The sequence below is a fragment of the Callospermophilus lateralis genome, chromosome 9, assembly GCF_048772815.1.
Source record: "Callospermophilus lateralis isolate mCalLat2 chromosome 9, mCalLat2.hap1, whole genome shotgun sequence".
In the NCBI taxonomy this organism is placed as follows: Eukaryota; Metazoa; Chordata; class Mammalia; order Rodentia; family Sciuridae; genus Callospermophilus; species Callospermophilus lateralis.
In genome coordinates this window covers 69,556,734-69,584,614 of record NC_135313.1, presented here as the reverse complement: position 1 = coordinate 69,584,614, position 27,881 = coordinate 69,556,734, and the positions used below count along the sequence as shown (strand labels likewise).

Genomic DNA, 27,881 nt, shown 5'->3' with positions numbered 1-27,881 from the left:
TGCCTCACTTTCCTGTATTTTCAATGTCTTTGGAGATCATTTTCAGATGCATTCATAGATGGTTCAGCATCTCTCATCCTTAAAAAGCAAAAAATCACAACGAAGACAACTATACCACCAGTACTACCACCACCAACAAAACTCCTTACCTTGGCCTCCCTATCCCAGTTACTGCCTTCTCTCCGTCTCCACCAGTCACATACTATAATACACATATGATTTACATTTCTTCATTTCCTATTTATCTAAAAACAATTTTATTAAAATATAATTCATATACCGTATAATTCACCCATTGAAACTTTACAATCCATTGCTTTTTTTTTTGTATATTCAAAACATTTTGCAACCATAAATGCCATCGATTTTATTTATTTTTACTGTGCTGGGGATTGAACCCAGGGCTGCATGCATGTCGGATAAGCACTCTACCACTGAGCTACATCCCCAGCTCAACACCATCAATTTTAGACCAAGTTCATCACAACAAAAAGAAACCCAGTACCCATTGGCAGTCACTCCCCACTTTCCCTTCGATCTTCCTCTCTACCCCCAGCCCACAAGAGCCACGAATCTAGTTTCTATCTCTAAGGTTTGACTATTTTGGACATTTAATATAAATGGAATTATAAAATATGTTCTCTTCGTGACTGACTTCAGTCACTTAGCATAATGTTTCAAGAGTTATCTTCATTGTAATATGTACCAGTATTTCTTTTCTTTTACTGCCCAGTAATATTCCACCATAGGGCTATATTACACTATATTTATGTGTTCATCAGTTGGCAGACATTTGTATTGTTTCTACTTTTGGCCTGCTATGAATTTTCTGCTATGAGTATCTATGTACAAGCTTTGTGTGGGCATGTTTTCATTTCTTCTGATTATATGCCTAGTAGCAAAATGCAGAATGATAGGGAACTTTATATTTAATCTTTTGAGGAACTGACAGGTTGTGTTACAAAGAGCTATATCTTTTACAATCCTAGCAGTAGTGGATGAAGTTCCAATTTTTCTACATCCTCACTAGCATTTATTATTATCTCTCTTTTTGATAGTGGATGTGAAATGGTGTGTCTGTGGTTTTTGTTGAATTTTCCTGATGGCTAGTGATGTTGAGTATCTTTTCATGTGTTTATTAGCTATTTGTAAATCTCTGGAAAAGTGTCTATCCACTTTTTAAAATAGAATTATTTGTCTTTCTATCGTTAACTTGCAATAATATATTCTAGATATAAGTTCCTTGTAAGATACATAATATTTGCATATATTTTTCATAGGAAATATTTTCTATTTCCCCAGTGGAAAATATTTGCAAACATTTTCTCCCTTCTGTAGGCTTTTGTCTCATTTTCCTCCTTTTGTTTTCCAGTGTTGGGACTGGAACCCAGGGCCTTGTGCATACTAGACAAGTGCTCTACCACTGAGCCATATCCACAGCCCTTCTTTCAAGTTTCTTGATAGTGTCCTTTGAAGTGCAAAAGTTTTTTCACTCTGATGAAGAGAGACATAATAGCTTCTCTGATTCTTGTTGGAGGCTCAGGTGAAGTTGGCAATTAATGCACTGACACTGGTATCAATGTGCGCTATCATATCAAAATCATAACAACTGAATAAGGTTCAAGGGCCATCAGGTCATTCCAGAGATTGGTATTCTAAAAATATCTCAAACCAACTGTGACTCTCCAGCTTTGTAGGGCATAGAACCTCGAGAGACCAAGAATGGCCCCAAATGACCTCTGAACAAACCCAGAGAGATTCCTATGCATCATGCTTATTCCTGAAGATCTTTAATCACACCCTTCACTGTGGTGTGTGTGTGTGTTCATCAGTATTAAGTTTTGAATTTAAATCACTTACAATCAACTTAAAAAAAAAACAACAATCTCAGCATTGTGAGAAAAGATTTCCATGTAAGAAATGTGAGATGAAATGCAGAAGTATGAACCTTTCCTCTCTGTCCCATTCACTTGTTGACCCCATGGAAAGAGCTATCAGTTTGCTCAGATTTCAGTCTCTGACACAGCATTTTGAGTTATGTTGGCCACCTGGAACCGAAAGTAACAAGAAAGGAAGAAACTGGAACAGCAGTTCAGCACTGTCCACACAAACATGCTCCCTGCTGGTTGTGGTAAAGGTCAGGAGAGGGGAATCTGGCAGTCTGTCAAGTAGAGGAAGCTTCTGAGCTGTAGGAAGCCAAGCAAAGAGATAGTCTGGGGGTGAAAAGTCCTGAGCCCCATGAAACCCAGGCTTCCACTGAGAAGATGTAATGGCTATAAGTAACAGAGCTTTTCTGAGAATCTTAAAAGAATACTATCAGTCTTTTTCTTTTGTTTTAGTCACTACTATTAGATCCATGTGAAATATGTGTTAATTCTATTAGTATTGGTTCGTTTTTTTGGTTTTAATGACATCTACTGGAGATAGAAATAGAGAAGATAATGCAAGTAACATGACATCTAGTTAAGGAATTGAGGGTGTGTTGGGATTACTTGCATGTTGCATGTACACCTGGATGTGAGATGGATGTGGATGGAGAAAGTTGGTGATCTGACACTTATTAAATGACAAAATATTGTCATGCTTGTAGAATAGTTAATGTCCCAAGCACCCTGCTACCTCAAACTTCCCTGCACCTCTTCATTCACATTCCAGCAGCTCGGGGGTTAATACCAGCAGTGGGCTTCTAGAACTCCAAACCCCACACTAAGATCTCTACTTGGATTGTTTAATAGCCTATACCATATTGGTTGTTAACTGTCCTAATGTCACCCTATTCATAGATGTGTGTTGCGTGGAATTACCTGCATCCTATGAATTCTTTGATGATGAATTATCTGCATCAGGATCACCTAAGGCACTTGTCAAAAATGCAGATACTTGAGTCCTGAATCCTGGACTCTCTGCATCTCTAGAAGAGCAAGCACTTGCATTTTTAACTATGTCTCAGGTGATTCTAGAACATCTTATCAAATATAGTCTGCATTTTCTGGCATAGAGCCAACCATAGAGCCATGCCTTCCATGTAGATGCCAAGTTCTTTCAAGGGAGAATCCAAAGTTCTAAAACTCTTGGTATTCACCACTATGCTTAGCCTAGTGCTTGTTGATAGGCAATAAAGAGGAAGGACCGTTGATTGAGACGTGTATGCAGAAAAGATAAATTAAGTTTGATGATGATGGTGGTGGGAGTGGCAACCAATCCCTATGGGTGCAGACTGTGTGCCAGGTGCTGTAAATCCCTCAGATGGATTAACTAATGGAATCCATACAATAACCCTAATAGGTAGTCTATTATCTCCATTTTATGACCAAGGAATCTAAAACCCAGAGAGACAAAGGGAACTTCCTAAAATCTCATTGTTGGGAGGAAACAGGACTCTAGCGTTGGCTTATCAGACTTCAAAGCCTATCATTCTTTGTATTTACTAAGCCATATTGGGTCTTAGATTAGAAAACAATTCTATAGATAATTTGTAAATCAGATTCTTTGGACTTAATCTCTTCAATTAGCTTTTTTTAAAAAAAAATTCTCATTTCATTACATAAGTGGAGGGGAAGTAGGCATGAAAGATGAAGAGGTTCTAAAAACTATACTCTGACTTGCAGGAGCAAAGATGGAAGAAATGGAATAGAGAAAGCAGAAAGTGTATATAAATATTGTCCAATATGTAGGAACAATTAGAAACCTTTATGTTAAATAAAAATAAGATAAAAATTATAAAGCATTAATTTAAAAAAAAGAACTTTGCATCTGTCACTAGAACTTGAAAGTCAAGTTAAGAAGATAAAAGTATTTTGAGGCTATAGCTAGCAAATAAATAGTAAGGAAAGGGAGACAAGATGAGAACCCACTGTGGAGAAATAATGAGGGAACTGTGATTTTATGTAAAGATCATCAAGGGGCCAGTTGACGCCTGGACTTGACAATGGCCAAGACAAGCAGTATGGATGTGGGGAAATTAGGGCAGCTCAGAAGAGGCAGTGGATTGAAAAGATAACTGGGCTTTATGTGCATTCAGGTTTGTTTTGAAGTACCCTGCCGGGAAGCTGGGATTAATGAGATCACAGAGTATTATAATTTGATTCTGGTTAAAGCATTCTTATGTACTGAGCTTAATGAAGAATGGCTAATTAACATCTTTTTGAATGTAAGGGGGGAAAAGGGAATATACATCTGAATTGTTTTTTCCAAGGCAAAAACAAGCCCCAAATCAAGATCGGGATTAATGGAATCAGGGTGCTTATTCAGACTTCAATACATCAATGCTGGTGCTTTTCTTTAGATATGCATGCTTTCTAATCATCCTTGATTCATTCATGACATACAGAGAAGACTAGATTTATTCTTACTGGGATCTGGGCAAAATCCCCACTTCTCATCTCTTTCGTATCGGCTTGTGGTGGCACACCACAGCAAGTCATCTTCCCGGCCTTCCCGGGTGCATTCGTGAAACCACTGATGGTTATACTGGAAGGGAAACATGCATGGCATCCCATGGGCATTCCCTTTGATTGTATACATGTCTAGGAGAAAAAAAAAAATGACAAAGTCAGATAAATACAGTATCAGCATCATCTCCGCACACTGTCATCTTGTTATGCATTTTTATCGACTGAAATCCTCCTAGCTGCAGGCACTAACTAACCCTCCTGAGCCCCCAGGTCCTCATTGTCCAGTGACTGTAGAAGAGCCAATTCCAGGCCTGGGTTCAGAGGAAGAACTGTTAAATGGTTTGCTTGTACATTCATCCACTTGTTTATTTACTACAGTGGGCTGCTACGGTAGCACAGAACTTGTGACTGGATGAAAAGGAAAATTTAATGAAGATTTTACTTCAAAGTATCCGCCAGTTCCCCAATACACCAGTGTTGGTATTTAAACCTCAATGGTTTCATAGGAATTTATTAATTTATTCATTCAATAAATATTTGGTGAGCATTTAATGTACCTTGCACTGGGGATATCTTAGTGAACAAAACAGAAAAATTCCTTTTCATGAGGAGTTTCTGCTTTAGTGGGGAGAGACAAAGGGAAAGCAAAGAAACAAACATATGATAATTTCAGGTCATGGTAAGTGCCATGAAGATAAATAAAATGGGGTAAGAAGACTGTGCAAGCATGCGCAAATGTGCGTGCATGAATGTGTGTGTGTGTATGTGTGTGTGTGTATGCGCGTGTGTGTGTGTGTGTGTGTGTGTGTGTGTGTGTATGCACCAATGTAAAGTCTACCTGAATAAGAACTGGGTAAAATGGGGGTGTTAATTGTGGAAATATTTGTGCCAGCAAAAGGAACAACAAATGTAAAGGTGTAGAGAAAGGAGTGTGTGGGGTGAATGAAGAGGAGCAAGGCGGCTCAGGGGAAGGGGTTGCAGTGAAGTCCTGGAGTGTCTGCTCCCGTAGGACTATCTGCCATGTTGCTAAGGACTTTGCCTTTTACTCTGAGGGTGGTGGAGAGTATGGTGAAAGGTCACAGGCAAGTTTTGAAAGGGAAAGTGACAAGATTAGATTTCCATTTTTAATTTATTTTTATTTATTTGTTTATTTTATTTTATTTTTTTTACTGGGGATTGAATTCAGGGGCACTCAACCACTGAGCCGCATCCCCAGCCCCCTCTTTTTTGGTATTTTATTTAGAGACAGGCTCTCATGAGTTTCTTAGGCCCTGGCTAATTTTCTGGGACTGGCTCTGAACTCACTATCCTCCTGCCTCAGCCTTCTGAGCTGCTGGGACAGATTTCCATTTTTAAAGAATCTCTGGGTGCAGTGTGGCAACCAGCCTAAATGGAGAGAGAGTGATGGAGGCCCATTGGCTAGAAAGATGACCACCCAGATGTGGTCTGCTGGCTGTGTTCTCAATACACTGCAATCATCCACCATCCTTTGAGTTAAGAAGGAGTCAACAAAAACTTCATGACTCAGCTGGGGCTTCCTATGGTAGGGGGCATTAAGGCCACCCTTAATTTAGTCAACAGGTCCTGGGCAAAAGGGTCAGCTATGGAGATTCCCATCCCTTTCCCAGAGTTGGCAGGGGCTAGACTGAGCTCATAGCACACCACTAGCCTTAGCAGTTACATCTGTTAGGAGCCAGAGGCGTTTTAGGACAAAATACTTTGGTTTCAATCCCCTGCCTTCTACTCAGAAGCATATATTGCTGGGTCTTCCCCTGTGTGCACATGAGTTTGGGTATATGGCTAAAAAATTGAAGCAAAATATTGAGTTCTTCTTTAGAACTATGGCATTTTGAGTACTGGTTTGTAGCACTTGCTTTATTGTATGTAGGAAGCCCTGAAAATGTCTTGCTCTTAGCTCTCTGTTTACTCATTCTTTGAAGCCCAGGAGATGATCTCACCTTGGGTCTTAGGAGTTCCATTCTCTGCTTCCACGGGTGTTCTAGAGTCCTTCGGAGGATGTGGTTTTATTGAGGCATAATTCTGCAGGGCACCATAAGGGGAGGCACCAAATCTGCCTTATTGGCTTTTGTAAACCAGGCGCCCAACACTGTGCTGAAGAATAGTTAGCACTTAACAAGTGTGTACAGGATAGATGAATGGATGGACAGGTGGATGGAGAAGGCTACAAAAGAAACAAACCCTGAGGGAAATAATTTAACTATGTGACTTTTTGTTTTCTGTTTTAAAATGCCAAAAATAATAGAACTATAGAAAATATAAGTCCCCTGATAAATTGTGCCTCCTCACAGACCATGCTTGGTACACACAAAATAGAATGTCATTTATCATCCAGTATCTTTAGCATGACCGTTTCCTAAATACTGCATACCATCCCATGTGCACTTTGATTTAAAGCATTTTTACCTTTGTGAAGATGTTCACAAATGTCCCCACCATCTGACATGTAGGAAATCCACTTATGGAGATGTTTCCTTGAGGCCACAACCATGTCGTCCTGCTTCACCTGCACCATGTACTGGAGCGGGCCGGTGATCATCTTCCTGTTACAGCGCCACCTCAAGGAAACGTAGGTGGCATCACATTCATATATGCTTAGTGGCTGCTCTGGATTAGATAAATTCAGGCCCAGGCAACCACTGCCTCCTACGTTAAAGAGGTGGTGGTTTGAAACCCATTTCCACAGCATGTACTTGTTTGGCTGTTTGCAGTTCTCCAGGGTCAGTGCAGATTTACCTGCTTGAATGCATTTCTTAAGACTCTCACTTTGGATAATGAATATTCCTTTATCTGTAACAAAAAATAAAAGATGTGGTATGTGACTTTCTTATGTAATTAACTAGTGCCACAAGGATCCCGTGTGCATATCTAAGCTGTGCTAGGTTGTAGATGCTAGCCATTCCAGATAGATCTGGAGCTGATGGGTAGGGTCTACTTGAAGGGCTTTCTTTGCATAAAACAGGAGTTTTTTGGGGGAAAATATAAAGGACTTATTGGAGATAATAGAGACCTCTGATCTAAGACTCCCTTGGCCATAGAAGAACAGAACTACCTGTCAATCATTTGGTGGTACTGATTGAGAGAAGGCACTCACCACAACTGGACAGAAAGTGATATAATAATCAGAACAAGGGGGAGGGGCATTGGGTGTCCAGATATGTGGTGATACTTTAGGTTTTCTTCAAAGGAGTGCCTGGATGTTAGGAACATGACAACTGAGCTACTGAAATGAAAATTTCTACCACCAAGAGAATATAGCAAAGTGCTAGACAATTCCCCATGCTGGTGAAAAAACAATGCCTCTTAACATTAGCTTTCTGTGCTGGATCCATCAGGAGTAGAAAAGTGGCAACATTTTGCTTTGTCAGGAGTAACCTGGTTGCATGGAACTATCAGCAGCAGGTAAACAGGACACTAGCTAATAATTCCCCATACCTAGATAAAAGACAGGTGCTAGAACATCACGATAGTGGTAGAAACCAGAGGCCACATTGCCATGTGGAGGAAGTAGACATTTTGTGACATAGTCCTGAACTCTTCCCTCTGGAGCCAGAAGAAGGGATCTGGGTGAGTTTCCTGTGCAAAAGCTAGTGGGACCCGGCCAGGGAATATGCTAGCTCCTGCCTGTTACCTGACTTAAGCTGCTGACTGGAAGTCGCCGATTGCACAATCATTATGGCTGTGTTTTCTCACAGATTTTTTTGTTTTCATTTTTTGAAGATGACAATCATGTCCAAGTCCTGAACACAATGTCAAAGTTCAGTAAGTGCTCAATATTGACTGAAATTGCCAGTAGCTGCTGTTGAGGCCCATGAATGTGGAAGCTCCCCTCTGCTCTGAAAGTCTGATCAGGGCTCTTTTGCTCTCCCCTCAGCTAAGCTCCTGTCTTAGACTTTACTTCCTGTCTGTCCTTCAGAGCTCCCAAGGCACATAGTCAGGTTCCTTTACAATGGCCAGGGTTTAGGGAGGGTTTTGTCATGCAGCAAGGGCAAGATACAGCTTTCAAGAGATTTGAAACAGTGCAGAATGAACCTCCTCATGTTTGGGTATAAGGGAAAAATGCTTCACTTTTGGTAAAGTTCTTTGGTTTCTCCAAAATTAATCTGGCCAAGGAGAACTGATTTATGGTAACAAAAATCACTTAAGACACCATTAAAAAAAATTGTCAATTTATTAATGAAAGCCATACCTCATTTAATAATTGATAACCTTTCTTATAGCCATGTGTTTGAGAAGTTAAATTAGTTGTCAGAAAATTGCTTTGATCACCATACATCAGAGCAAAAGAGAAGGGAGTGGCAGTGGCCGTGGTGGGTTAGTGAGAGAATAAATGGTTTTAAGGAGATTTCATTTAGATCAGGAAATTTGCTTTCCTAATGAAGGCCACGTCTGTATGGTTATTAGTAATAGTCATTCAAAAATCGAATCCACCTTTCATCAACGTGATATGGACTCTGATAATTAACCTTCCTTCCAACCCTCCTTTTCACCTTTTCATGCCTGGGTAGAATGTTAACTTTAATTTCTGTTGTAATCTACTAATTACTTTCTAGCTAGCTCAGAGTTCCATTAATTTTTCATTAAAGGATAATTATTTTACTATGATGGCACCATAGCCATGTATATTCATACATTCAAATATCTCCAGATCTGGGCCTCACCCCTTAATATGCCTAACATAGGTAGGTAGAATAGCTGGTCAGTGGCTAAGAGCTCTGGAGACTAGAACTGGGCAGATTCCTTGATCTCTGAAAGCAATGCCTTTCCAAAGCAGAAGATATGAGACAAACCCAGTCCATGCTTCCTAATACTGGGGTACCATTACAATTCCATGCCAGCTGCCTGCAGGATGCAGCTTTGGAAAAGTTCTTCAGAAGGTTTCATAAACAAGCATCTGGGGATTGCCTATAAAAATAAACATGCTACCTCCAAATATGTTAAGCTAATGAATGACCTGAGCCTATTTCCCATGAAGTTTATAATAAAATCTGATCCTAAGCACTTCGTAAATCCACTAAAGATAAGGGTGTTTCAAATAGACTGTGAGGAGACCCACTATAGGAATCAATATTCTGATTATTACTATATGCACATGAATTGTCTCTAACAAAACTATAATGTGGAAATGGGCCACTAATCCTTAGTGTGTATAGTTGCTGGGTTTCAAAAAGGATGAAAATCAAATGTGGGAGGAATCAAGATTGATTATATATGTCAAGGACATCAGTTCTGCTTGAACACTGATTAAGTGATTAATGAAGTACTGCCAGAATTACTAAATCTCTTTGCAGGAAAATGTTATTATGCTTCCCTTCATAATTATAAGTTGAGGAGGAGAAGAAGAAGGATTGATTTACTAGAAGTAACTTATAAGCTAATTTCCATCCTTTAAAAAAAATCATGGGAGTTAGGGCTCCTACTTTCTACTTCTGAGCTCCTTCTAGTGGGAGCCATAGATAACATACCATAAGATAACACATACTTTTCTGAGGAGTGGGCTAAGAACGTTTCTTTGGGCAACTGTTAAACTTAAGTTTACGAAATTTCTTTTATGACATTATTTCAATAAAATATTTCCTTCATCAACTAATTCATTCCATAAGCATTCACTATATGTGGTGTTAGAGATAGAGAAATTATTTGCCTAAATATCTGTCCTTTGAAACTGTATCTATTTGTTCTGAAACCATGGAAATTTTCCTAGTTAATAAAAAGAAGGAAGTTCCATTTGTTCTAAAGGAAATACTATAATTACAACTCAAGATAAGCCCTTTAAAAACAAGTGATAAAAGTCATGATCAAGAAAACAGACCAAAATTAAAGACATCTTACTGGACCCTCTGCTGATATCATGTAAGGGGTGGACAGGGCTCCTTTCTGCGTGGGAAGTGTCTGCACATTTTCCAGGGACGACAAGAAAGAACAGTGCTAAGGAATATGGGTGTGGAGACTCACTTTACCCATAAACCCAGAACCATGAGCTTCAGAGCTGGATGGGACTAGAAAGATTATTTAATTGAATCGTTCTTTTACTCTCACCAAATCCATTTTGTCCTAGAAGCTTTAGACCCATATACCCAGTGAGGACCATGTTCAGTCCAGACATAGCTGTATTGACATGCACTCATTTGTAAGCTAGAAAGAAGAAAATGAACTAGTATAGATTGTTGTTGAATATTTTGAAGTAGGAGACTTGAAATTTCAAACCACCAACATGTATTGGGTACCTAATATTGCATGTGCTGGACCCTGGCAGGTGGAGGGGGCTGTGTTGCAATGCACGCCCTCGTGCCACCCATGCTCTCCCCAGCAATCACTGAAATGTATGGAAGAAATTATAACTCAGTGTCAAAATGTATTTTGACTAAGAGATAAAAGCACAACGGGGTGGAAATAAAGGGTAAAAGGCAGTAGTTGAGCGTAGAACCGAGAATCCACCAACTGCCTCACATTTTCATCCCACAAACGCTTACCAGGGACCTAATGTTTGTAACGACAGGGGTGCACTCATGAACAAGACAGGCAAAGATCCCTGTCCTTGTCACAGTGGTCAGGAGAGTGGGGGAGTGTCAATCTCTAGAAGGAGAGGCGAGAGATCATGCAGAGGAGACATTCTGGACAGAGAATGTCACCAAACGCAGAGAAATGATGCAAATAATCAGCTCCTGGGTGATGACAATCTGGGGAATGAAGGGAAGAGAAGGGGGATGGGAACAGGAGGGACAGAGGAATGAATCTAACATGACTTTTCTACGTACATGTATGAGTACACCACAATGAATCTCCACATCAGGTGCAACCATAAGACTGGGATCCTAATTAGAGTAAGATATACTCCATGTTTGTATAAATATGTCAAAATATATTCTGTCATGTATATCTAAAATAAATAACAAATAAAAATTTAAAAAGATATTGACCATAGTAAAATGTGAAGTTAGAAAGAGGTAGTTTGGGATCATTTTATGAAGAACTTGAACTTTGGTGTGTGGGGGGGCTACCAGGGAATGAACTCAGGGGCACTTGACCACTGAGCTACATTCCCAGCCCTATTTTGTATTTTATTTAGAGACAGGATCTCACTGAGTTGCTTAGCCCCTCACTTTGGCTGAGGCTGTCTTTGAACTGGCGATCTCCTGTCTCAGCCTCCCAAGCCTCTGGGATTACAGGCATGCACCATTGTGCCCAGCAAGGACTTGAATTTTATTCAAAAATTTGTATATTCTTCTTCAGGTGAAAGGGAGCTTTGGGACAAGACGTGACTGAGGTTATTCAACAAAAACATTACTGAGCACCTACTATGTGCCCAGCATTGTTTTAGGTGCCAAGACAATCAAAGAAGAATGACTAAGCTCCTGCCCCAGAGGAGTTCTAAATTAGGTGGGAGGAGATGGTACCCTAGCACACTTGGGGAAGAGTCTAGAGACTATTTCTGTGATCCACCTGGAGAGACTAAAGGTGTCAGTGCATCAGTGATGCAAAGAACAGGAGAGAGCAGTTAGACCTAGCCAATAGGGAGACACCACATACAGGGAAGAGGTGAGTGGATTAGGTGATGGGTGGAGTGGGATATGCTATGGTTGGGACATGGTATGAGTGTGTCCAAGGATTCATGTGTTGGGAGCTTGGTTCTCAGTGTGGCAATGTGATAGGATTTTTAAGAAATGAGGCCTAGTAGGAAGTAATGAAGTCACGGAGGGACTGCCCTTGGAAAGAACTGATGCAGTTCTCACGGGACTCTGGTTGGTTCATGTGAAAGGATTGTATAGAAAAGATGCAAAACTGCCTCTTCCCCTCTGTCTGGCTTCCTTTCTTGCCATGGGGGATCTCCTTCTCACATGTATTTTGGCCAAGATGCCATCTGCAATAAGATACTCACCAGATAAACCTGTTTTCTTTATAAAGTCCAAGCCTTAGTTATTTCATTATAGTAACAGAAAACTGACTAATACATGATGATTCTGGAAAGGTAGTTGTAATGAATCTTTTTTTTTTTTTCCTTCAAGTATTCAAAGGACTGTCAGAGGCCTGCCAATCTCTATAATGCCAAGATGTCAGAATCTAAAGCCTGGGCTGAGAGTACAGTTTGATATGTACACTGCCAACTGGAGGTTCTTTTAGGAAGCGAACTTAGTACCCCTTCCAATACCTCTCCCTGCCTTCAATACTGTCTTCAACTTAAGATAACTATTCTCTTAGCACTGGCTGATTGAAGGTTTGGAGTGTTAAGTAACTAAGATGAGGTTTGAACTGTTAGGTCTCCATGAAGTGCCTGCACTTTTAACAAAAATAAATAAATAAATAAATAAAAATTGAAACAATAAAATAAAATTCCTAAAGAAATACTATTTTTTTATGGTGGCATTTTAAGCAAGCAAAGGGCTTCCTGCTATTCAATAAATTTCATGGTGATGGAGTTCACTGAATCCAACTACGTACATACAGTTGGCCTCTGTGCTGCTCTATGTTAAGAGAACTGAAAGGAAAAGTTCAAGTGTATGGTTCACATCAAGTGCAATGTTTTAAGACAAGCTATTAGGAAGCCACAGTTTACAAGCTGCAATCCAATTTCAATGCCTAGCCCAGTCCTCTGGGCTCAACCTCCTCCACTCCGTCAGCCCATGTAGCTCATGCTGGGCTCACGTAGTTCCTGCCTGCAGCGTCTCTTGAGTGGGTCCGTTTTCTCGCTGTTCCTAGAGCATTTCTGTTTTGGCAGGGACGGGGCCCATCCTTTTAGTTTATGGTCTATTCCCCCATCACTTGGCCTTATTTAACTGGAAGGTACCCAACAGACATGGGGAGGGCATCTCTCTGTAACCAGAAGGTGGTCAGCTTTTTCTGGAGCTGTGTCCCCCTTGTCCAGTGACACAGATTTGAGTTTGTCACATCCCCTTCAGTGAACAATGAAGGGATGTTGTAAGCTGCAGAATCAAGTCCTGCTTACTGCTGAGTGCTATGGAAAATCTGGGTTCTTCACATGACTTTCCAAACCAGTAAGTGAGGAATTTCCCATGCCTACAGGAAGTGGTACCTGCGTGGTTCTTGAAAGAACAGATCCACAGGACTAAGCAAAAAGTGTTCCAGCCCTTCTGACCCTTTTCTGCACAAAATGTGCATTTTAGGTCAAATCTTCTGAGTTTTGGTGTGTCTATTAATAATCTGAAGTCTTTGAGTTTCTGTCAACTGCGTTCTATTAATTAACTAAAAAGTTACATAAGTACTTAAAAAAAATCTCCTTGAATCAGGATGCTGAGGCAGGAGGATTGCAAGTTGGAGGTCAGCCTTAGCAACTTAGCAAAACCTTGAGTCAGAATAAAAAAGGGCTGGGATGTAGCTCAGTGGTAGGGTTTGATCTCCAGGACTACAAAATGCAAGCAAGCAAACAAAAACAGAAATAAAACAAAAGCAAAACAACCACCTCTCCTCCTCCTGTTGCAGAACATCCTTCTCTTTCCCTGTCCTAGCATTGTCCTTGACTCTGAACCTTCTTTATTCTCCTGCAGCTTCTGAACCTGGATAATCAGCAGCTCCACAGGCCCTTGGGACCCCTCTTGCTAAATCTTTTTACATGTTCTCTTCCTCTTTCTCTCTAATCTCCCCAAATCACTGCTCCAAGTTCCAAGAAGAACACAATACTCTTTCACATGTGGGAAAAATGAAACCCAGCTTAATCAGCTCCGCTGGGCTGCACTTTTGTGAGGCTTCAAATTGCCTGTTACCAGCCCCCTGTGGGAGGGTTAACCCTTTCACACTGTCCTTGCTGCTTGCAATCCATCCTGTCTCCCTCTCTTTGTCCCTGGCTCTGTGCTACAACTTGCTATCTTAGCAATGCATTTTTAAACCTAGTTGGAAAACATTTTTCATCCTTTTAGCTTATGGTCTATTCCCCCATCACTTGGCCTTATTTAACTGAAGGTACCCAACAGACATTGCTGGTATAAAAAACCATTATTCACAGTGGCTTTGTTATTATCCTATAGACAGTGTTGAAAATGTATCATCTCAGTCACCAGGGAGTCTCCGAGTTATGGCAAGCACAAGAAGACAGACATTGTTCAACATCTCACAGATGCCTGCATGTTAAAGCCTTGGGGGAAATGATACAGAGACTAGGTCACCAAAGCAAACAAAAACAGAAAACAGCTCCACCATCAACCAAAACAGGTCTGGAAATAATACAACATTATTGAAGGTAAAAGCGTTTACACTGAGCTATCTGTCTTAATTGCTTTGAGAATATACTTATTTAAAATATCTATATATTTACTTAATTTCTAGGCAGGAATTAAAACAAAACAGCAAAAAAAAAAAAAAAAAAAAAAAAAAAACTTTTAGTGGTAGACATATTATAATCTCTGGTGCTAGGGTTGCCCTAAGAAAGGACCATGAACTGTGTGGCTTCAATGACAAATTAATTTTCTCCCTATTCTGGAGGCTGGATTGTAAGATGAAGGAGTGGCAACCTTGGTTCCCTCTGAGGGCCGAGGGGAGGTGGGGAGGAGCTGCTCCAGGCCTCTCTCCTTGGCTGTCTTCTTCCTGTCTCTTAACAGAATTTACTTTCTATGCATGTTTCTCTGTCCAAGTTTCCCCTTCTGATGAGGATGCCATTCATATGAACTAGGACACTCCAATCACCCCATTTTAACTTGTTTACCTCTATAAAGACCCTATCTGCTAACAAGGTCTCATTCCAAAATCATATTTGGGGGTTCCATCCCTCTTATTTGGACTGCCTACACGATCTGCAGGGTCCAGGATAAATTGGAAATGCGTGGCACTGGATGGACATGGGGAAGTCAAATCAATTTCTCCTTCCCATGGGCCCACAAGGGATTGCAACTTCTGTGAATACCGAGGACGGCACACACTCAGTACCTGGATGGGACAGAGGTCATGGGCTCCCACTCAGTCCTCACAAAACATGAAGTGGGGCTGCCAGCTCAGGGCATGCAGCAGCCTGCCCCGAGATGCCACAGGGTGTCCAATCCCAGGCCCCAGGCCTCTGCCCCCAAACCTCTTGGCAATGTTGTTGCCCTCCGGGGTGGAAGGCAGCAGTGACTGTGGAGCAGGAACGGCAACTGAGAAGCTACCCTGGGAAGGTTTTACCAGGTGGAACTGAGCCCAAAGCCTCTGGCTTGAGTGTCATTATTCTGTTAGATTCACACAAGGCACACAAGTTCAAAGACAAGAGTTAAAAAAAACAAGAGCCCAAACTACAGAGCACCAAACCCTAATCCCTGAGTAACTGTGCTGGCACATGCCCATGAAGCCCTCCCTGTTCTTATCTGAACATGATTAGCACTGTGGAAAATAAAAGACAAACCAAAAAATTCTTTGATGAACTACAGAGCCCTTCTCTTAGGGTAGATCTAGTTGAAGCTAGAAGACTATCTGGCTTGGTTTTTTCATCTATCCTATAAGTGCTGGTGACATAATGTGTGTGTGTGTGTGTGTGTGTGTGTATGTGTGTGTGTGCTGGGGATTGAACCCTGGGACACTTAACTGCTGAGCCACATCCCCAGCCCTTTTTATATTTTATTTTGAGACAGGGTCTTGGCTAAGTTGCTTAGGGCCTTACTAAATTGCTAACCTGGCTTTGAACTTGCAATCTTCCTGCTCTGACCTCCTGAACCACTGGGATTATAGGCTTGCATAACAGCACCTAGCTGGTGTCATGGCATCTTGATAAAGGTGGCTTCAGTTCTTCAGTGGTAATGAGAGTAAAAACAAGCTGTGACTTTGAACATGGATGGTTCCAAAAAGCAGCAAAATAAGAAAATGTTTACAGTTAAAGAATCACTTTGAATTTCCTGTTTACAGTTTCATCATTGAAAATTTCTCAAGAGTAGAAGGCAGAAAATAAGAAATAGCAAAACTTTTTAAACACATTTCTTTGGAACTATAGTAGTCTGGAAAGTATCATAAATTGAAAAGTCATGGGGTCACACATAAAAGCAGAGACTTCTTGGTTTTTTTTTTTTTTTTTTTTTTTTTTTTCCGCTCTGTATCATAGAACCCACAATACAGAAATCCTAATCATAATCCTCAAAGTTTTGACGGGTTTATAAAATATTTCCCCCTAAATGTCTTAAGACAATATTTATAAGGTGCTCTTTTGTAATTTTATAAACAATAATATTTCTTTTCATTTTGATCAATTCAAGCTATAAAATTTATGTTCCTCTCTGTGTATTGGAGTATCTCCTAAAAAGCTTTCAAGGATAATTTCTGAAAGCAAATGGAGGAAAGTGTCTATAAATCCCTTAAATATCTTACTTTGACAGATGATATGAGGGTTTGCCACATGGGGATGAATTCAGAAGAGGTAACACAAAGGCATGGTTACTTCAGAAAACCTGAGATAAATAAGCAGATTGTTAGTCAAGGAAGAGGAACGGAGGGGACACCTGGGTTATCCCTGCAGCTCAACCTTTCTGGTCATTGGCTGGAATGTGCACTGTGTGGTGTCAGTTACTTTGACAACCACCAATGGGAAAAGACTTCAGAACATTAATGAGAAAGAATAAAAAGGACCAGGAAAGCTGGAAATCTATTCTGATGTGCAAAGGTTCATGAGGAAAGAAGCCTGTCAGAGAAGGTGGGATTAAAAAAAAAAAAAAAAAAAAAAAAAAAAAAAAAAAAAAAAAAACCTGAAGTGGGGAGATGCTGAGAGATGACGGGCAGAGACAGCAGAAACCATGTCCAGATGGCTGGAGTGATTCACACCAGGAAGGGCAGCTAAGCCACTCTCCGATCATGCTTTTACTTAAATTCCAAATCTCCAGATTAAGGGAATGGCTCATTGCCTAGGGACATGGGAATTGCCTAGAACAATAAATAAATCAATAGCTCTGCACATTTCTGCTTTATGAAAATATTCACTCCCACATGTAGAACTAGTGGGTTGGAAAGGGAGGAGTTACAGAGAGCAAGGAGCTGACCTCCTGCTCCTCTTGCAGCAAGTTCAAATTATATGCTCCTGTCTTGCAGCAGGGTACAGAGTTAACTATGTCATGGGGTCATATAGTTATGGCCAGGGGTTCTCTGAACTAGCGAGTGCCTGAAAGGTTGAGGACATATTCTTTTACAGATGAAGAAGGGTTAGGTATGCCCACAGAATTTTCCAAAGTTACTTAACTTTGCTTCATCTGTAAAAGGGGAGGTGTTAATACTACCTACTTCGCTGTTGTGAAGCTACAATGTGTGGATGAAAGTAAAACAACACAGAGTAACCACTCTCCAAGTGTCAGAAAATATTAGGAGCAAAGAAGAGAGTCATTTTAATCTTTGTATTAGAAATAGAAGCTCTGGGGGACTCGCAGGGCCACAGCTGCTTGGCACTGCTGTCTCCAAGGGGGTGTCTCCTCTCAGATACCTCTCCCCACACCATCTCCTCTTCCTTTTCTTGCCACGTGTCCCCACTGTCCTGAACCACTCTTCTCCACATTTGGTATGACTTTGATAGCAGCAGGTTTTCTATTGTCTTCCCACCCTATAACTTTTAACTTTCTTACAGATGGCTCAGCACTCTGGCCAAGTGTCTCGTGTCATGACCAGCAAAACAGAATGGAATCGAGTAGGAAAGAGGCAGCATGTCACAGTAGGTAAGGATATTTTTTTGAAGGACATTTTTGTTTCGGATACATATGTATGTGTGTGTGTGTGTGTGTGTGTGTGTGTGTGTGTGTGTATATTGCAGGTTCTGATGTAACATATATATGTATATATATTTTGCAGGTTCTCATGTAAAATATACTGCTTTGGGGGGGTATGGGACACTTTACCACTGAGCTACATCACTCAGCCCCTTTTATTCTTTATTTTGAAACAGAGTCTCACAGCCTCACTAAGTTGCCTATCCTCAGGCCTCAGCATCACAAGTTGCTGGGATTATAAGTGTGTGCCATTGTGCATGGTACGGAATATATTTCTTATTGTGGCTTACCAAAGAGAGAGTTCTGAACTCTGGAGCTCCAGATTTAATACTGCTCTGGATGTTTGGTTCCTTGAACTTCTCTGCTGTGAGGACCTTCTTTCTCCACTTTAGTGACCACTTCTACAACCACACCTTGCATCTGGTCACTACCCAGAATGGGTTCATCTCCAAAATCTGGAATTTCCATTGAATTACCAGTACTCTTCCTATTCTGTAACTTCTTAATAAAGAATTTTTTTTTTTACTTTTAAAACTTCTTTCTTTCTTTTTTGGGGGCCCAGGGATTGAATTTAGGGGCACTCAGTCACTAAGTCACATCTCCAGCGCTATTTTGTGTTTTATTTAGGGACAGGGTCTCACTGAGTTGCTTAGCACCTCACTTTTGCTGAGGCTGGCTTTGAACTTGCGACACTCCAGTCTCAGCCTCCTGTGCTGCTGGGTTACAGGTATGGGCCACTGCGCCCAGTTAAATCTTATTTCTTGAATCCAAACTTCCGACTCTTCGCCATTCCTACTAGAATTGACTCAGCTCAATTTTAACTTTTCAGGTGATGTCTTGTTGCCCTCCATGATTACCCTCTTCAGAACCCAAACTGACCATGGCATTCTTAAACCTGAAAGTGTGATCTAGTTCCCCTTTGTCCAAATGCATGAGACCCTTCTCTGCTGTACCCCATCCACTCACCCAGACTTTGTTTAGAACGAATGCCTCCAACTCAACTTTTCACTTCCTTATTTCTCTCAGGCTTCCAAATATAGACATATCACAGCTTCTTGTCCTGATTTTGACCCTGCTCTGGGGATCTACCCCATCCACAGCCGCTGATGAGGCAGCACCCCTGTGTGCAGCTGACATCCCTACCATGGCCAATTAGCCATGGGAAAGCCTTTAATTCAGTGGTAGAGCACAGGGATGGACCAACATGCTGGGAACAGTGTGACCAGCTCCTCCTAGGAAGTCAAGGGACTCTTCCCAGGAAGCGGTGGGAGCTACACATGAGAGGTCCTGAAAGTAGAAGCAGAAGAAACCAGACAACAGAAAGAACCAGTAGGAGCCACCATGCAGCTCTGAGAGAGCAACAGGAGGTAGCTGCTTCATTCCAGTGGCCAATTTCCAGGTTCCAGGAGGCCTGAGTACATAGGAGAACCTATTCCTGGGTCTTCTTGAGATCCTGGGACTTTCAGTGACTTTCAGTGGACTTTTCCCCTTGCACCTAAAAGAGCTCAGATGGGATCTTTTGGCTCACTGAACTTCATTGTTGCTAATACATGATTCTTTTTTTTCACATAAAATGTGCTTTACCAGGAATGCTCTCTCTCACTTCTTCCCATATGGCAACTACCTACTTAGCCTTTAGGGAAACAAATGCTCCTTTGTGAGTGTCCAGCTCTCAGGCCAGGCCCTCCTCTGCATCCCTTCTAGGCTTTGCTTATTGCTGTTATAACACCTACGGCTCTGTTTTGTAACTGTTTGTGTTTCTGCTTCTGTCTCTGGACTCTCAGCTTCTTGGGGGACAGTGTCATATCCTACACATGATTTGATCTCCCCAACATGGGGGAGCTCAGCAGGTTCTGTTGGTTCAGGACTCACACCCCTACCCTGGAGCTCACTCTCCTACCGGCGGTTCCATGTACCCCAGCTCAGTTTGTGACTTTGTCTGAGAGTGTTACAGGAAGGCCAGAAACCTAGGGGGCTTAGGTGCCAGGAGTGACCCTCATTCAATGTGAGGGGGAGTTCGAGAGCAAACACCCCAGCTTCTGGCCCCTCAGGAGGCCACGGAGATCCACACAGGGCTCCAGAGGGTCTTTTATGAAATTGAGTCCCAGTTGCCTATAGAGGCTTCCCTTTTCTGCCTCCCTTCCTCACTCCTTACCATACTTTCTAGAATCACCTCCCAAATAAATTACCTGCATTCCGATGAGTAATGAAGCCAAATCAAGACAGTAAAATCAAATAGTGCTTGACAGATAGTGAGGGAACAGTCAAGGTCTCCGGCCGCTCCTCTCTCCTCCCACTGGCAGAGATGTCAAGAATTGCCATCCCTGCCATTTCACTTTCTCTCTTTACGTAGCACCATATGCCCAAGCATGCGGACCTCATGCTCATCCACATCCTTACTCCCCTTCCTCACTGGTTGTTCAGAAGAGCCTACTCTGCCTGTCCCCAGGCCTGATAGAGCCTGGGGCTCCTCACACTCCTGCCACCGGCAAGCTGAGCATTGCTGGAGGAAACTGTCCTACTGTCTTGGTTGGGTTCAGTTCACATTTATGATATTCAACCCCCAACATGGCTTCAAAGCATTTTTCTTGTGTTCAGGTAATTTCCTGTAGCAATGACTATGCCCACATTTCACTAGGATGCTTGGACCCTTCTTCATTCTGCTTATCAAGTTTTAGCATTTGTTAGAAGAATGGACCAGATTCTGGGTAAAGAGAAACAAACACAATATGGCCTCTTAGTATAGCCAACTAGAGGTAGGAGACAAGCTCCAGACCTACCAAGTACAGTGCTGTACGTGTATTCAGAACAATGAATAATTGGTACAGGGCTGTCAACTTATCAGAGTGGTCTGGACTGGCCAGAGGAAGGAGAAGCCTCAGTGACAGTGCAACAAAAGGACAACACTTGGGTAAACATTATTATTAGTTCTGTTTTTACAAAAGAGGAAACTAAGACATAGAGAACCTAAGTAACTTACTCAAAGTCACACAGCTGGTAAATGGCACAGTGGGGTTGAATTCAGAGTCTGACTCTGAAATGCATGAACTTAACTATTATTTGTCATTCTAACTATTGATTTTTGAATACAAAATTATTGATAAATGATTGAAAAGTCAGCACAATGAAATCTTATCATGTCTCCCAAGGCTGGTATACTTATAATACATACCTGATCAATCAACAAATATATATTAAATAATTCAGATGAAAAATACTATATGTATAATCTGATGTGAGTTAGTATATATCCATTATTAGAGGGTATGATACAAAAATGAGTGAATTTTTTTCTCCCAGTTGCTCTTGGATGTTAATCGTGGCTAAAGGTGAATTGGTGTGGTATAGTGAACACAATGGTAATCCGAGGCACCCCAAACATGGCTAACTACATAGTAACTGCACCCTCAGCTTCTGCATCTAAAGAATGTACAGTTGGAGTGGACAATGTTTCACTTCCTTTCCAATACTAAGACTTTACTTTTCTCTCTTTATATAGATAAAATCTTGATTTTAAACCTGTCTGGATTACACTTGAAATCCCACTGATGCAGGTGACTGGAGTCTGGGAGGTCAGTGTGGGTGACGATTACTACATACTCTTTGCTCTTTGGGACACCAGTAGTAGCATTTTCATATCTGAAGAATCTCTATGTTGACTACATGGAGCTCCTTCAGATTTGCAAACTGCACTTGCAAGATATTGAAGGTAGCAGAAAGTACTGATTTCAGAGTGCCCTTGACTATTAAAGAGAAGGCACCCTGTAACTATCTCAGGCCAGGAATTGGGTCTGCCACATATAGAAAGGATTAGCCCATCATGCTAACTCTGGCTCAGAGGATCACCAGCACCTGCTCTCTGTGTGGCCCAGTTCCAATTTCTGTCATGTGAGCTCTGTCCTACCACAGAGTGCTCAGGCAAATCCCACATGTCAAAATAAAAAGAGAAAAATCACTGCATGGCAGACTCTTCATGGGGATGGACTACATCTATGGGGTCTTAAATGCATGCACAGGAGCTGTGTTTACTGAACTAACCAAGAAGGTAAGAGTATTTCTAACCTTTGGCCACTTTTGAATGAGTGGTGTTGTTCAGCCTGTCTTGATATTTTAGTACATTAAAGAATATCTCAAATATATATATACAAAATATATTGACAAAGCAAAAAGAAAAATGCAGACATTGATCACAACTTGTTTTACACAAAGGCAGAGAAGATGAGGCTCAGCCTTTTGCTCTGGGATGTGGTTTTTCTCCACCTTAGAGACGGCCCATTTCTGAATAAGGATCCCTGCAGGTTAGAAACCTCTCTTCAGGTCTCCTTACGCATTCCTTATTTAGTCTTACCAGTAGTATGTGCTCAATAAATGTTTGCTGAATTGATCCGTGTGTGCATGTGAATGTTTTGGGGTAACTTATTCTTCAGTGGTTCATGGATATCACAGACCCTATTATTCTACTGAGAGAAACTAAGAAGCAAAGAATAAACTTGTGCTAGCTCGTATAATTCATCTGGATCACAGAGCTCCTCTCCCCTACCTGGTCTGAGAAGAGTTAGTAAAGATGAAGTGCCCCCCCCAACCCCACCCATCAAAGGGCAGAACTGAAATGCCTGTTTGGGACCACTCTGGCTAGGAGGCTAGGAGGCGCGCTTGCTTTGGGAGGGGACAAAATAAGTTTATGTTTTGAAACTTTTCCTACCCTCCAATCGCAGCTTGGGCTGAACGCCTGAGACCCCCTCAGAGCTGAGTCAAAGGATTTCAGGTTCCGCCCCTTGCCGCACCCCGGGGTGGATAACCTGGGGATGCGCGGCCCTGGGAGCCAGGTGCACCCCCGGCTGTGTCGGCAAGGGGACAGCCCGGATTTCAGGGCATTGGAACTGCAGCCACGCAGTCACCACACAAACCAGCTGCCCCCGCCCGCCCGCAGCATTGCCCCCTTTTTTCTCCCTCCATCATGCCCTGCTCCTGAGAGTCCATCTGCTTCCCTGACCCTGGGGACACTCACCCTGCCACTCGAGGACCCGCTCCCGGGGGAGCGCCGCCGCCAAGCCCTTGGCGCAGGCCCGCGGCGCCCTCAGCAGCGGCAGCAGTAGCAAGGACAGCAGCAGTGGCAGCTGCGACAGCATCGCTAACCACTGGACTCACTGAGCTCTGTTCGTGGCTCCTGCTGGGGCCGGAGCTCCCCGGCCTGCGGCGTGGGAGGCGGGACCGCAGCCTCCTCCGCGCTCCACTCTTCTGCGGGCCTCGCCACCCCTGCACCTCGGGGAGACCCACTCTACCACCCCTTGTCGCCGCGGTGTGCAGGCACTTAGGGCTCTGGGCTGGGAGGCGGGAGGAAAGTCGCGGGGTTTTCACCGCCCTACCCACTGGGGCTCGGGGAAGGAGGAGGAAGAGGGAGTGGACCATCTGCCCATCCCAGAAATTCCTGCCTTTGGGGTGGGGAGAGAGGAGGGGTGAGGCTGCTGGGTGCAAGCGCTCCTCGGGTTCCTAGCAGCATTCTGGTTTTGCCGGGAGGCCCAAAAGGACGTGAGAGTGGGAGAACTGAGAATCTCTGGGAACAGGAAGTGTGACATGTGGGTTTGCAAAGCCTAGGGTTCGGGTAAACACTGAGGGTTTGGCAGCCTCGGTGCTGAGCTGAAACTGAGCTGCTCCAAGCTGCTCCCGGAACGCAGGCACTTTGGGAGGCTCTGAATGTGGAGCACTGGAGACCCCTGGGGGCCCGTGCTGGTGTCTATCCTTCACAAACTGAAGGTATTTCATTTGTTGACCTTCTTTCAGTTTTAAAAGAGCCTCTACTTCCATCTCCTTTGATCCCCCATATTATCCAGAAAAATATGTCACCCTATAACTCAGAAACCTGGCCCAGAAAGGTTAAGTGATTTGCTATGATTTATTCCCCAAACCAACAAAAGTTACTCCCTAAACTACTAGTGAGTAGGATGACCCCGAATATAGTCCAAACTGCAACCTTTCAGAGAACCAGAACACTGGAAGTACTTAATACTTGTGGGAACAGACTAAAATAACATCTATCCCAAACAGGACCTTGACAGTAATCATTAAAATGTAAGAGGAGGGAAGAAAGCAAAAGGGGACTTAAAAAAAAATGATGGTGGGATCTCAGAGGACCTGTCTCAGCTGATGACCAGCCAATACTAAACCAATGTTTAGGATGTGGTTACCTAGTCTTAGTAAATGTGCCATGAAAAGGTCAGCCCTAGAGAAAATGCCTAGCAGGGAGCAAGACTGAAGGTCACAGTGAAATAGGGAAGATCTTGGCTCATTCCTATAGGAACCTCCGAGACCCTCAGAGCTGGGGACAAAAGGGATAACATTTACCCATAGACTCATGATTCCTGTTGGTTAAGGAGGTGCTAGCATTATTTTCCCCAGGATATTTTTGCAGCATTGTGTGACTTGAGAAGCACTGGGACTGGAGGCATCAGGTACATGGCATGGCAAAAGGAGAGGCCCAGTTAGGTTACGTCCAGGTAGTTTGAGGGGTGAGGGGACTGGGACCACTGGAGAAAGCCTCATATACAGAAAGTTAGAGTCAGAGGTGGGTTAAAAGAAAATTCCAATGTGTGTGCTCAGTCTTTAGCACGTAATTATATGTAGAAATCAGCCACCCTGCCTGAAGACATGCAGAAAAGGAATGTTTTTAGCATACCAGACCATATAGATGTCAATCACAAGCTATGTCCATCTTCCCTGCGGCCTCATGACTACATTGCTATGGGAACATTCCCAAAGTGGGAGATTCAGCCCTGCTTGAAATGGCTGGCATCTATCACAGCGGGTGGCATAATGAGGTAACAGAGTGTGACATTGATATCAATCTCTGATGAGGGGCAAGACAATGAGAATAAAGGAGAGAGACCAGGGGGGAACTCAAGTGGGCATAGAAGGTCAAATATGTGCAGATAGGGTGGTGGACATTTGGAGGAAGAGGCTGCCTGGGATAGGAAGAAATTATGAGAAAAATCATACAGGTTAGAATGAGATATGCTTGTATGGAGGCAGGAGGAGGCATGCCTGGCTGGAACAAAGGGCAGCCCCTGGGACATCCTGGAAAATAAGGCCAATCACTGGGACATTGGGCTACCTTCCACTGGCTGAGGGACCCCGGGTATGTTGTTCACTTGCTGTGGACTTCAGTTTTATCCTCTGCATAACAAGGGGTGGGGGAAAGACTTCCCTGATCCATGGCAGCTACTATTCTGAAATAGCAGAGTTCTAACTTTGAGTAGGCTAAGGAAAGGGAAACAGGTCACATTTCATTTTCAGGGCAATTAGTGTAATGAAGAGAGGTGTGGACAGCCTCCTGGCCTGCACACACTGACCCTGCATCTCCTATTCCACCGTAGAAGACTCAGAAAACAGCTACCATCTTTCATGTCTTCCTGAAGCACTGCAGCTTCAAGGTGGGTGGAAATTCGTGGTCGAGAGCTTTTTAGGCTCCATGAAACAGCATTACTTTATTCCAGCCTTGGGTTATGTTTCAAGTTTATAAGGCCCTATAGTGGAATTATTAAAAGAGGCTACTCTGCTATTTACCAGCATGTTTCTTATTCTTCTTTGGCCTTCATCTCCTGTGTAAAATGGAGAGGATAATACTTGCCAATTTTTGATAATAATATACAGTGTTGCTGTATTAAATGAGATAATGCATGCATGGTGTTTGGCACAGAGTCTAGCTAGCTTGTTATTAATGTTCACTTCTGTGAGTGTATGGGGTGGGAGTCGGGGTTGCGAGAATGGGAGCAAAGGAGAGCTCAGAAGCAAGACGACGGAGCTCTGGGCCACTGGCAATTTTATCTCCTGCTTCCAGCCAGGAGAACACTCTCAGGGCTCTGAGTTCGTAGGTCTCTGTCCATCTTTCACTGTCCTATTTATCTTGAGTTAGGGCTAGCTATTTAGTTATCCCTCTCACATGAATGTGAGTTGCTTGAGGAACTAACTCTTTTACTTCTCTTTGAATCTCTGGATCAGCACCATTCCTGGCCCTTAGCTCTCCAAGAGTCTCTGCTGCATGAGTGAGGGAAGTTGAAATGAACATAGTGTTTGGAGTTATTTGAAACTTGAGAAAAATAACAGAAGCCTGAATTGTGTTGGATGGAAATGGTGGAGAGAATGCAGGGATTTAAAACTCACTTAAGGCATGGTTTGTGGTTAAAGTCAAAATGAACAGTTTTGAATTTAGGAATCAGGGTCTCAGCAAGAAGGAGCGAGCCTAGTCTGCAGTGGAGGATTACGCAAGGGACTGTTTACAAAAATACGAGAAAAGTGAAAGGACGGTGAATCACTGAGTCTCTGGCAAGTGCTGGAAGCTATCACTACTGTACCTCAGCCTGAAGGAACAAGGGCAGGAAGGGATTACAGAAGCCTAGTGTGAGTTGTGCTGTTGAGACAGGGGACTTCTAATAGGACAGGACTACCCACTGAAGGCTGGTAGGGAGGAGGCCAACAGAACAAACACCCCATCTTTCTTCTCCTGTCCTCTGATTATTTCCCATTGAGTCCACAGAATTCAGCTCCCCAGAGCACAGAGCAGAGTGGCAAGCTATAGGTAGTGGAGTCTGGAGAGGCAAATGAAGGATATCCTGCAAGTACCTGCTGTCCATCTTTGTGCTGATGCTAAAGACACCATAAAGAACAGGGTCAAATGAGTCCTTGCCCGTGTTCACAGAGGTTGGAGTCCAGCCGGAGGAACAAACAATGTAGTCGAGTACCATATGTGTCAGGATGTGAGGATGTATTTGAAGCTCTATCTGTGCTTTGAAGGGCTTGAGGCTCTGAGAAAGCGTTCAGGAAAACAGTAACATCAGCACTGGCACCTTCTTAGTTGCCTTCAAAAGTTAGTTAGAAGAATGAAAAGAAAAGCCATCGACTGGGAAAAAATATTTGCAAATCATACATCTGATAAAGAATTTGTATCTAGAATATATAAAGAACTTTCAAACTGAACAATAAGAAAATAAACAATCCAGATAACAAAGGGGAAATGATTTGAACAGACATTTCATTCTAGAAGATGCACAGAATGCAAATAAACACACAAAATGATTTTCAAGGTCATCAGGGACATGCAGATTTAAATTATAATGAAATACTACTCTATACCTACTTGAATGACTGCAGTTGAAAAAATTGACCATACTAAGTATTGGTAAGGCTATGGAGAAACTGGGACTCTTATATGCTGCTGTTTGGAATATAAAGTGGAGTAATCATTTTGGAAAACAGTTTGACGCTTTGTTAAAAGGACAAAAAACATATAACTACTTTTTCATATACCTGTTAGTGTCTCTTAGTCATGAGGGAAAAGCAAATAAAAACCACAACGAAGGCCTGTGGTTTGATCTGAGTCTGATCTCCAGCACTACAAAAGAAAAACCAAACCACAAGAGAAATGAAAAGTTGTGCTCCATTTGTGTGTAAAAAAATAAAATAAAAATAAACCACAATAAGATATCATTTTATACCTGTTGGGATGCTGAGAGAGAGAGAGAGAGAGAGAGAGAGAGAGAGAAGGTTAACAAGTGTTGGCAAATTCCTATTTGTAGGAATGTAAATTGATATAGCCTTCCTGCAAACCATTATGGAGGAAACTTCTTATGGAGGATCTTCAGTTATTTAAAAATAGAACTAGCATAGGACTTAGCAGTCCTTCTGAGTATTTGCCCCAAGGATAAAATCAGTACCTCACAGAGATATCTGTGCTCCCATATTCCTTGTAGCATTATTCATAATAGCCAAGATACGGAAACAACCTAAGTGTCCATTCATTGGATAGACAGATAAAGAAATG

The 27,881-nt window shown here is 42.3% G+C and overlaps 1 protein-coding gene and 1 long non-coding RNA gene across 2 annotated transcripts in view; one reads left to right on the top strand and one right to left on the bottom strand.

The window, feature by feature from the left end:
- Pla2r1 (phospholipase A2 receptor 1) overlaps window positions 1–23,196 on the bottom strand; it is a 111,561-nt gene extending 88,365 nt beyond the window's left edge. The window contains 3 exon segments of the mRNA XM_076866844.2: window positions 4,353–4,526; window positions 6,819–7,202; window positions 23,076–23,196. Coding sequence (XP_076722959.2) covers window positions 4,353–4,526; window positions 6,819–7,202; window positions 23,076–23,196 — 679 coding nt within the window.
- On the top strand, window positions 14,430–18,502 carry LOC143406800 (uncharacterized). The gene is made up of 3 exons (XR_013092299.1): window positions 14,430–14,604; window positions 17,929–18,016; window positions 18,244–18,502. It is a non-coding gene; the product is annotated as an uncharacterized LOC143406800 (long non-coding RNA).
- Window positions 23,197–27,881: the final 4,685 nt, after the last annotated feature.